This window comes from Phalaenopsis equestris, unplaced genomic scaffold (genome assembly GCF_001263595.1).
Source record: "Phalaenopsis equestris unplaced genomic scaffold, ASM126359v1 Scaffold000410, whole genome shotgun sequence".
Taxonomy (NCBI): Eukaryota; Viridiplantae; Streptophyta; class Magnoliopsida; order Asparagales; family Orchidaceae; genus Phalaenopsis; species Phalaenopsis equestris.
The window spans coordinates 219,752-231,108 of record NW_018164851.1 but is presented as its reverse complement, the minus strand read 5'-3'; the positions used below and the strand labels follow the sequence as shown (position 1 = coordinate 231,108).

The 11,357-nt window shown below is 36.5% G+C and overlaps 1 protein-coding gene across 1 annotated transcript; it reads left to right on the top strand.

Moving 5' to 3' along the window:
* The first annotated feature begins 5,552 nt into the window (after nt 1-5,552).
* Nucleotides 5,553-7,244, top strand: LOC110026972 (probable membrane-associated kinase regulator 2). Its single transcript, XM_020728215.1, has 2 exons — nt 5,553-6,818; nt 6,897-7,244. The coding sequence occupies exons 1-2, from the start codon at nt 5,732-5,734 to the stop codon at nt 6,950-6,952; spliced, it is 1,143 nt and encodes a 380-aa protein (XP_020583874.1). The 5' UTR covers nt 5,553-5,731; the 3' UTR covers nt 6,953-7,244.
* Nucleotides 7,245-11,357: the final 4,113 nt, after the last annotated feature.

Sequence of the window (11,357 nt, the reverse complement as noted above, 5' to 3'; positions counted from 1 at the left end):
GTTTTTTTTTCTTATAAGTTTGTCTTATTCGGTGTATCTCAGTGTAAAGAGAGAAGAAAAGAGAGAGCAACAAAGAGTGAGAGATTTCTTTTGTAAGTCAATGTGATTGACTAGTGTAAATTCCTCAAGTAGTAAAATCCTCCGCAACTCCGTGGACGTAGGCAATTTGCCGAACTACATAAATCTGTGTGTTATGTTGTGGTGTTACTGTTTTCCGATGTGAATACTTTCTCATTCTATATTTCACTTCGTCAATCATTCTTCTGTTTGATTTATAGATATACCACATCAACTGATATATCTATATCTCGCAACCGGTATGTGGGAGGTAGGTGGGTGTGGTAGGTGAGAGGTAGGTGGGAAGGTAGGTGAGCGGTATATGAGATTCTTAATTAGAAATCTAATTAAATTGTGGTGGATTGGGTTTACACATTACCAAACAATTCTCCCACTTGGAGACTAGAAAATTGGCTGCATCACCTACTGGATGTACTGACATTTTCCTCAAACATGATATCCTCCACCCCTGCAACTCAAAGTCTTGTCTTCATGCCAGAAGACCAGTTGAAGTCAAGCACAACTTCAGCTTCTCACCAGTAACACCCTCAGTTGATTACTGTCAACGTAGCCTTGTACCACCAACCTCTTTCATGGGTTACTCATGTATCTGCTTACAACTCCCACTGCATGAGTAATATCATGCCTCTGCTGAAAGCCCTTTCAATAAGTCTAGTCTTGTACCTCTTACTGTCATCACACGCAGTCTTCACCTGGTACACCCACTTGTTGCGCAATTCCTTCTTCCATAGTAGAAGTTTGGCCAGCTCCCAAGTCCGATTCTCTAGTATGGAATCTGTCTCCTCTTTCTTGGTCAGCTCCCACTTGCTTGAACTCCCATCTTGCAAAATTTTATCATAGGTCTGTGGTTCTCCATCATTTGTCTGTACTAGGTCCGATTTTCCTGTCTTTGGAGCTCTGCCACTTTTCAAGAAAGTGACATTCTTCGGCTTCCTCATAATGCACCTTTGACTCATGTGTTCATGCCTGAGTAAACCTGTAGTCATATATAGTGTGTAAATTTTCTTACCCCGAGTCAATACTAATGCTCCTTCTGTAACCTTCCAGATGCTACCTGAGAACACTACTGAATGAACACCCTCATTTAGCTTCCCAACATAGATGAGGATTTTCTTCAACTCAGGAGAACGTGTTTGACCTTTTGCATAGTCCATTTGCTCTTGTTAAGGAGTGCAATATCAACGTCGCCCATACCCACCACGTCCAGAGCTTTTACATCAGTCAAATATATCTTCCTAAATTTACCTGTAATTAACTCCCGGCGAGAAGATGTATGGAAGGAAGCCCATGAATCCAATATCCAGTCATCAACAGAACTGTGAACTGTCAGCAATAGCACATCCTGTATTTCTTCAGATACAACATTAACACACCATCATTTTCCTTCTTCTTAGAATTAACGCAGTTCCTTTTTTATGTGACCAGCCTTGCCACAATTCCAGCAGGTTGCCTACTATCCAGACTTTGATTTTGATCTTCGTCTGTTTGAATTCCTGTCATGTGATCTCCCTCTAGAACCAACATTCAACGCTGAACTTGAACACGAGGCCTCGCCAGAATCTTTCATGCGCACCTCCTTGCGCACCTCCTCAGCCCGAATATCATCATATTTCAGCTTAGATTTACCTACAGAATTGCTAACTGTCATTCTCATGGCTTCTCAGCTATTTGACAATGAAACCAACAATATCAACACACGTATCTCATCATGAAAATCAATTTCAACAGACGACAATTGATTTGTGATAGTATTAAAATCATTTATGTGTAGAGCAACAGACACACCTTCTATCATCTTTAAGTTAAATAACTTTTTCATCAAGTGCATCTTGTTATTCGCCGATGGCTTTTCATACATACCTGATAAAGCTGTCATGAGATTTGCAATAGTAATCTTCTTGATGACGTTATGGGCAACTGATCTTGACAGGGTTAATCGTATAACCCCCAGAAGCTGTCAATCGTATAACCCCCAGAACCTGTCGATCCAACAGATTCCATTCAGCCTCGTCCATCTTTTTCGGTCACTTTCCCAGTAACGGATGATGAAGTTTCTTCTCATAGAGGTAGTCATCTATATGCATCCTCCAGTAAGCAAAATCTGTGTCATTGAACTTCTCGATCCCCGATGCCATCACTTCGTCTCCGCCCATCGTTCTTCCTTAGATCTGAACCAAATGCTTTGATACTAGTTGTTGTGAAAAACGTCGACAATAAAACAAAGAAATGGAACTAGAAAAAATGCACGCAGAAAAAATACCAGAGCGACACACAGATTTACGTGGTTAGGCAAATTTGTCTACGTCTACAAAGTTGCAGATGATTTTTTTTCTTTGAGGAATTACGCCGTCGAACGCCTCAACGTTTACAAGAAAATCTCTATTTTTATCTTTCCCTTCCTCTCTATCTCTCTCTCTCTCTCCATCTCTTTCTATCTTAGAGGACTTGACTTGGTCTTGCTTGGTTTGGCTTGTGGCATGACCTTGGCTTGGCATCACCTTTAAACCAAAAGATGTTATTTATAGAAACTAGGAGAGCGGTAGATGGTAGGTAGAAAGCTAGGTGAGCTATAGGTGGTAGGTAGGTGAGCGGTAAGAAGCTAATTAAATTGTGGTGAACCCGGTCTACACATTACCCATCAAAGACAAGTTTATTCGTGCACCGACTTTGTAGCATGGAAGATTATGTAACAATTTCTCATCTGTGAGACAAGGGACCGTCTTTATAATCTTCAGTTTTATAACAGATCTCTTCACTTGGGTCAAACACCATAATTTTTCCCCTTTCTCTGCTTTCCACATAAAAGCATACTGGTTGTTTCTTTCTTCTAAATCTTCAACCACACATCAATTATGAATATTTTATAAATAATGAAACATTTTAATCCATATTACTATTATGTATGCAATTTTTTTTTCAAAAAATATGTTAACTTCAGCTCGGATCTCTATTTTAGACAATTAAGTGAAAGTACAACTCATCATAATTGCATTATTTTTGCAGAACATTTAATACATTAAACTTAATAAGCTGACCGAATCATTTCATATGGGGATGCGGAGATGTCTCATCATTGTTATTAGGTTATTCCAAATCGGACAATTCGAATCGAACATTCAATCTTATTTTATTGTAATCGAAAAATTCGGATGGGATGGATCTGCCACGTGGTACACGTGAACACGTGTCGCGTGGTGATTCCTGTTCGCCTGTCACGTCCCAGTTAACCCGCCAAATCGTTGTTTGTGATAGTTTCAGAGGTGGTGGACCAGGGCTGAAGCCAAGCCGGCTAGGAAGAATGTGCTCGTCGAGTCTACTTATGAGCCGGCTCGGGTTTAGCTCGATGAGTGACTTGTGAATTGAGCGATGAACTAACAAGCCAAGCTCAAGCTAGGCTTTAATATTATTCATTATATAATTATTCATTTTTTTATAATACTATCTTAATTTAATATTTTTTTTCTTTCTTTTATAATAAGCAAGCAGACTTGTGAGCCGGCTCGAACTCGTAGACTTAAGCTCGATAAGATTAATCAAGCTCAAGCTCAAGTCGATGGCCACTCTACTCATTTACACCCCTAGTTTCAAACTAGACTCGATAAGTGGTTTGAAACTGACCGTGATGAGTTAACAAATCTAGCTCAAACAGATCTAAACCTGACTCGTTAGCTCATTACACAGCTTGTTTATAAATTAATTAATAAAAAAACTTAAAATATATTAAAATTCAATATATTTTTTTAATTTTTAAAAATATTTAAAAAAATTATATTTACATTTTATCAAATTATTTCCTAGAAGATAATTTTATTTTACAACTTATTATAGCACTAGCTTAAATTAATATTTATGCAAGTCACCCTGGCTTAGTGGTAGAGAGCTTCGTCTGTCAATCAAGAGGTACTTCATTCAAGGCTTTACATATGTAAGGTGTGTGTGGTGGGTGTGTGTGTGTGTGTGAAAATTAAGGGAAAAAAAAAACTTACATGTATTGTTTTTTTTTTCTTTCACTCTAAACAGGCAGACCCGTGAGCCGGTTCGAACTTGCAGAGTTAAGCTCGTGCTTAATTAATTAATCAAATTCCAGCTCAAGCTGAGAGTGGCTCAAGCTCGACTCAAGCATTTACACCCCTACATTAAACTCGAAATTACTCTCAAATTCAACTATTACTTAATATAATAGTTAAGGAAATTTCTAGTAACACACCTAATAATTTTTTATATATTTATAATTACAACACTTTAGTGCTATATTATAAATTTATGAATGAAAAAAAATATACAAATATTTAATAAATCAAATATGCTCGTTCTTTATTTAATTAAATGCTTCATGAAAAAAAAAATTAAGCATATGTATTAATTTTATATTTATTTTTATATAAAATTTATGTATTACACATAATTTCTATACAATTTCAAGAACATTTTATATAGGTGAAATTGTCATTATTGACATTATAAGTTAACTAGCAAAACACAAAACAAAAATTATAGCTCTTGCTTATAAATATTTTGGGGCTATTTGGTCAAATATAGAAATTTAAGAAATTTATATATTAATTAAATTGAAAATTAGCTTTAAGATATTCTTTTAGGAATTTAAAATACTTGATAATTTATTTTTTTTATGTTTTTACATCACCTGAATCATCTTATTTTGAAATTCAGGATAACATTCTTACTGCCCGTGACCTTCATGACATTTTCACTGTTCTTCTCCACTCGAATATCAAAACCCATTGTGCCCTCAACGAGGAGAAAATATTTCCTCCGGACACGACACGTCTGGACGACCAATTACTATCGATCACATCACCATACACGTCATTGATAGATAAGGTGGTCGCTGGTGGTTGGCAGTCCACACTCTTCAACGAGGCCTCATCCTTAATGAAATTTTGCCTTAATCCATCCTTTCTTTCTTTGTTGTCATTACCAACAATATCTAGTCCTAATAAGCTCCTATTACAATCACTTTTATGTCCTCTTAATCAATTTGTCTAAATCCAACGACTTTTAATGCCATCATAATCTTAGTATTTTCTTTAAATTTTAGATGAATTTTAAAGATTAAATTCAAATAAAAAAAGAATTTCTTATATTTTTAAAAATTAATTTTATTTTTCGTTACCAATTTAAAATCTACTTACTAAACAGAAAAAATTATTCCATATGGATCGGATACCGCACGTAGCTTGCGTGCGGTGCCTGATCCAGACCGTAGATCACCTGATCTACGGTCCCGATGTATTTCGATGGGCCCCATCTAAATTTTTTTTTAATAAAAAAATAAAAATAATCCTACGGTCAGGAGCGGACACCGCATGCTTTCTCACTAAACAGCCGCTTATTGCCCCTGTCACGTGACATCCCACCAGCTACTGTGCGCTAACCGGATTCCAAACTGAAATCAAATCCTCAAAAATTCTCTCTCTGTGAGGACCTGTTTTTATTGCTGAATACTGAGCCTCTGACTAGTACTGCTCTGTGTCCATTTACTGCTCTTGCCTCCTCACGATAAGAAACACCTTTTCTTTATATTTCTCCCCTGCTTTCTTCCACTTCCGAGGAGTTTAGGACCGCAGATATGGAAAGCAGGAGAGTTTGAGAGGGATAACTCTCTTAAACTCCTGCTCTGTTTCTCTCTTCAATGGAGTCTTTCAGCTTTCTCAAGTACTGGAGAGGCGGCACCGGAGGATCGACGTCGGCCGCCAACATCCCCCCCTCTGACGCCATTAAGCTACCGGAGCCGGCGACCGACGACGAGCAGACCGATGAAGAGGGACCCTTCTTCGACCTCGAGTTTGCCGCCCCCGAGGATAGAGTCGCGGAAGATGAACAGGACGAGAATGCGCTTTTGGAAGATGAGGAAGATGATAAAGATTCAAACTTTAGCATGAATTCGTCAGGTGGTAATGAGTTACCGACCATTTCTTCCTCGGACGAGCTGTTTTTCAAGGGAGAACTCGTCCCGCTGGAATCGAGCTCCATCGTCATCGCGGCAGGGGATAGTGATCCCAAGACTCAGCTCTCTGTTTCATTTCTGAAATCAGCAACGAAGTTTCGCGTCTTCATATTGGGGCGTCGGAAGTCTAAATCCACGACAGTGGAGTCCAATGCCGCGGGTTTCTCGTCGAAGCAGAGCCAGCTGCCGAGCAAGTTCTTCTTCATTAAGTTTAAGGTGGAGGAGGTGCCGATCGTCTCCCTCTTCACTCGAGACAGCAGCTCACGAAACCAGGCCTGTGATCCCAAGGCCATGGAGAAGATTACGGACATTGACGACGGTGAAGACGCCGCCATTGCTGCGGCGACGGCGGCGGCTGAGGAGAAGACGAAGTCGTCTAATTCCAAGGAGGTTGTGCACAAGTATCTCAGCAAGATCAAGCCTTTATATGTCAGAGTCTCCAAGAGGTATGTGGAAAAACTCAAGTTTTCAGGGCTTTTGGTTCACGGCGGAGTTCCGGCTACCGAACTTTGCTCTCAAGAAGAAAAGGAAGCTGAAGCTGAAGCTGAGAAGCCCGCGGAGGTAAAAATAACGGAGAAGAGCTCAAAGATGGCGATGCCGGCGAAGCTGAAAGTGGTGTATGAACGGTTGGGGAAGAGCAGGTCCGCAACAGTCCCCGCCGTTTCATCCCCGCCGCCGCAGCGTCGCCGCGATGACTCTCTAATCGAACAACAAGACGGGATCCAGAGCGCCATTGCCCACTGCAAGCGTTCTTTCACCGCCACTTCTAAAGGTGTGTAAGCAAAACATTAAAAGCTTCTTCCTTTTGCATTCATTACTTCTATTGTTGATCCAGGGTTTTGTTTTCCAGAAAAGGAATCTCCATCGCAGCTTTTGGAGAGCTGTCCGGAAGCTGGACGCATGTAATTGATGGAACGAATCTTTTCACCTGTTCAACCGGAGGCGGAAAAGTTCTTAATAGCCGCGCTATCGCTTAGCTATATCTGTTTAGTTTCTTCTACTTTTCTTTTTCTTTAGCCTTGTAACTGAAAATAAAGGCAAGTATTTCTATTTCCTAGCCTAGCATGTATTACGGTGGCCCTGTAGAGCTTCTTCAAATATTAAGGGCTTCTTTGAGAAAGATGGAGTCTCATTCATGTTTCAGTTCATGTTTCAGCTAATGTTGATAAGTTTTTTCTCCAAAAAAGCAATTTTTTTTTGCAAATCTGAAGAACTCAACTTTTGAAAAAATTTAAAAATATTACTTCCTGACTATTCCAATCAGGGTCACTCACATGCACAGAGAGACCAATCTTAATAAAAAAAAACTATATATGTGGCATACTCTTTTTAGGGTTCTGATGCAAAACGACATACATCAGGACTCCTAGCTCACTTTTAACTGTATCTCTAGCCATGAATTTTTCACCTAAATCCAACCAAATACAAGAAAAAGGAAAACCCAAAGCTAACTCTGCTAAATCCAATTCTCTATAGTTTCCTCTTGATTTTTTGCTGGTTCCTTCTCCTGTAATATGATTACTTAAATTCGCATTTATCAAATGGGAGGCAAATTACATGAATTTACTTGGTCGCTGTGCCCGTGCTTCTCAGGGCCCGTTTGGGGCAGCTTATAAGTTCAATGCAGGCTTCGGGTCGATCCCCTGTTATCGACCCGCAAGCCGCGTTTCAGGACAAGTTATTTATTCTAGAACATACAAACTGCCTCAAACAGACCATCGATCAGGAGGTCACAAAATTTTTTTGAGTTTAATAAATTCTATAACCGATAAGGGCAATGCCGCAATATTGTGAAAAGAAAAATCAGTTATGTAGCTTGAATAGTAATATGTTTGGGTCGAACGGCTCTTTAATTCATCTGCAGCTGCTTTGAATCTGGTGACTTTTTGCCGCATCTTTGTAGACAGTGATGGGCGCTGGTGAAAGAAAAGTGTAGCCTGCAAAATTCGAAAGCTTGAGGACTTCGGCCTTTCGCGGCTTCGTTGCACGCGTGCCTTCACTTAACGCTGTCTTTATCCGTCTGCCTTGGCTTCTTTGTTCTAAAAGCAGCAAACTAAACTTTGCTCAATGGATGTGTTCCCTTAAAGATAAATGCTTTATTGTTTTTATTTGTTTTTAATGCAGGGTGAGTTTAAATCAAACATATTAAGATTATATATATATATATATATATATATATATGTTGTATTTGCATATCTAACATGTAAACATTCATGCTTTATTTTGATATTTTAAACATTAATATTTAAATGCAAGGGTTCAGTATCATATTAAAAATATTACTTTTGCCAAGATTTTAAGAGAAATATATTTTTTCATGCATAAATTTATTATTACACTAAATATTATAAATATAAATATCAAAATTTAGATGTTAAATTTTTAATTATATAAGACTTATTTCGTTTATGCATAAAATTTCTAAATAAAATTAATGAATAAGTATAAAGATAAAGTAGCCTTACAAATTGGGTTTGTTATGTTTTAATCTCATGATTGTTCTCTTTTAAATTGGATCTAATTAATCTACTTTATTTTTGTTGAGTTTTTCACATTTAATTAACTATGCCTAAACTTAATTGGCCCTCCCAAATTTAATTTTGAGGTTAGGCAAATGATCACAACAAATCCTTATAGTTTTAAGTTGATTTAATTTAGTGTGTTACTTGTTTATGATTTTAGTTGCTTTTGCAGTTGACTTAAGGTAATTGCAATTTTTCTAATTTAGTTTATATTGAAATCTATTGTGGGGTTAATACATTCTGTTCGGACAAATCAACCTTAATTGGGAATTGACTGATAAGCATTTTCATTAATTACTAGTGAATTTGGTGCAGAATTGAAGCCCAAGTTATCCAAATTCTTGGATACTAAAACTACACGTATAATCAAAATAAATAACACATATTGTTCATGGATGAAGACAACCCTTATAGGGTTGACTCTCTAAGAATGTCATTTAAAATAATTTATAGTCATCTCCTTTATTAATTTATAAATCTCCTTAAAAGGTTTTGACCTTAACGACCCCTCAGTTGTTGCATCTATAATATATCTTAATGATCCCACCAACCTGTTATAACATACTTTTATTTGGGCATTTCCTAAGAAACACATTACATCATTCTCAGACTTCATATATCGACTCACTATCCATTTGGGTAAAAGAGTTGGTTTTATTCATAAGCTTGAAAGTTTTAAAATTTTGAATGCATTTAGTTATGAATTTTTGGGTCCAGTCATTCCAAATGGTTTTCAATTTTGGTGATAATGAGTTAAACTACAACTGACCTTTATCTCTAAGTGAAAATGCTTTTAACCTAAGTCTCACGACATTATTTGAGACACTGTTATACCTAAATGTTGCACATAAATTTAGGAAATTTGCTAAGTGTAACTTTGGGTCAAAAGTTTGCAAAGCTCCAAATTGATTGTTTTAGACCATCAAAACTATAACATGCTTGAGTTCAAAAGTGTTGGCTTTTATGGTAGGGTTTTGAATACTATGATGAATCTCATCTATTGAACGATTTGAAAAAGTCCCTAAGTGATCTAGGCTTGTCATTATGTCCTTAGTTATTTGTCATCTCCTAAATTCTTTTTTAAGTCTTAAAAAAATTTTTAAATTTTTTCGCATTTTTTTTTATTCAAGGGCCAAATAGTACTAATTCAATGGATCTAGTTCTCTGCATACAACCTAGAACTAACTAGTGAACCTAACTAATAAGTCAAAATAATGTACAAAATAGAAAAATAACAACAAACAGTTAAGCAAATAACTTGTAGAAAAAAACTAACACGTTCATCAATATTTTTAGATCTTTTACAACTTAAATTTAAAACAAAAAGATATGAAAAATACAAATAAAGATACACAATAAAAAGTAATAATACACTTTTTAGATTTAAATCTTGAATTCTCAACTAATATTCTCCCAATTTGAAAAATTAAAGTTGTCCTCAGTAATGATGTCAAAATCTTGATTTGTATTATGTTGACGCACATGTTAGATCATAAGTATACATGTTGATTGAGTAGTATATAGATTTTGAGTCAACATATCGATCCCTCGAGGAATGAGTTAAATTTCAAATAGTTCTAGTATTAGCTTAATAATATCAAGTTCAGTTAAAATGGTTTTAATATTTTTTATGTTTCTTAAAAATTTTTAAATTTGAAAAGCTACACCTACTTAGAAAGAAAGTCTTCCTTGAATTAGATCTTAAGAAATTTCTGTAATTTTTCCAACAAATCAAATTCTAATGTAGTTGACAATTAGTGATAAATACAGCTTACTTTATTCCTGGACATAAGAAGCCTTGGAGCCTCATTTTATGGTTATGTCCCCTAATCCTGAAAAGGCTCTAGGATTCCTTATTCCCATATATGATTGTAATCCCTAATGGATATATTCTAATTTCACTAGGAAATTGTGGTTAACTTACTTGTTTTTCTAATCTACGAACAATAGCCTTAGTTCATTAGTTTTTTTTTAACTTTTAACTAGTTAACAAGAAAGTAAATGATGTTTTAAAGGTTGACATATCAACTTATCTTTCAAATGCTTGAAATAAGTTAAATGAAATAAACAAAAATTTCATAAAACTAATTCAAGAAAGATAAAAAATTAGTTCTTGCACATTGATATGGAAAACACAGATAATTTTATTGATAGAAAAATAAAGTTTACACAAAGGATAAGGTAAGAATACACCAAGGTGGAATTTCTCCATGCTCCAAGTGAATCTTCTTCTACAATCTAGTTTTCCCCATTTGAATTCCTCTCAACTCAACCCACTTTTAAATACAAACTCTCACTTACAATCATGCAAGTGGAATCTCACAATTTGTAGAATATCCTCTTTAAGCGATGTGTCTCTCTCTCTCTCTCTCTAAAACTTTAGAAGTCCAAATAATATCATGGTCAAGTCCCCACCAATGAAGAATTTTCGTTCTTTTATCTTCTCCCCCAATTGAACCTAAAGAAAAACCACCAAAATCACCCTAGGTTGGTTGGAAACACAACAACACTAGTGTGGTGGCTCTGGGGTGCTGATTGGCGTGTGGCGATGCTAAATTCTTCGTTGGAATTCATGACTCAGAATCCTCAATTTAGGGCTTTGATCGTTAGAGTACTGACACCTGTTGTGTGGCAATCCCGACACTGTGTGCAGGGGTGCTTGGTTTTTAGCGCTAGAGGATTCTGAGTTTATATTCTACAAATCTTCCGAGAGTAATGTAAAGAAAGAGTTGCATCACATCACTATGAAGGATAATATGATGCAACAATATCTCTCCAATATTCAAAAC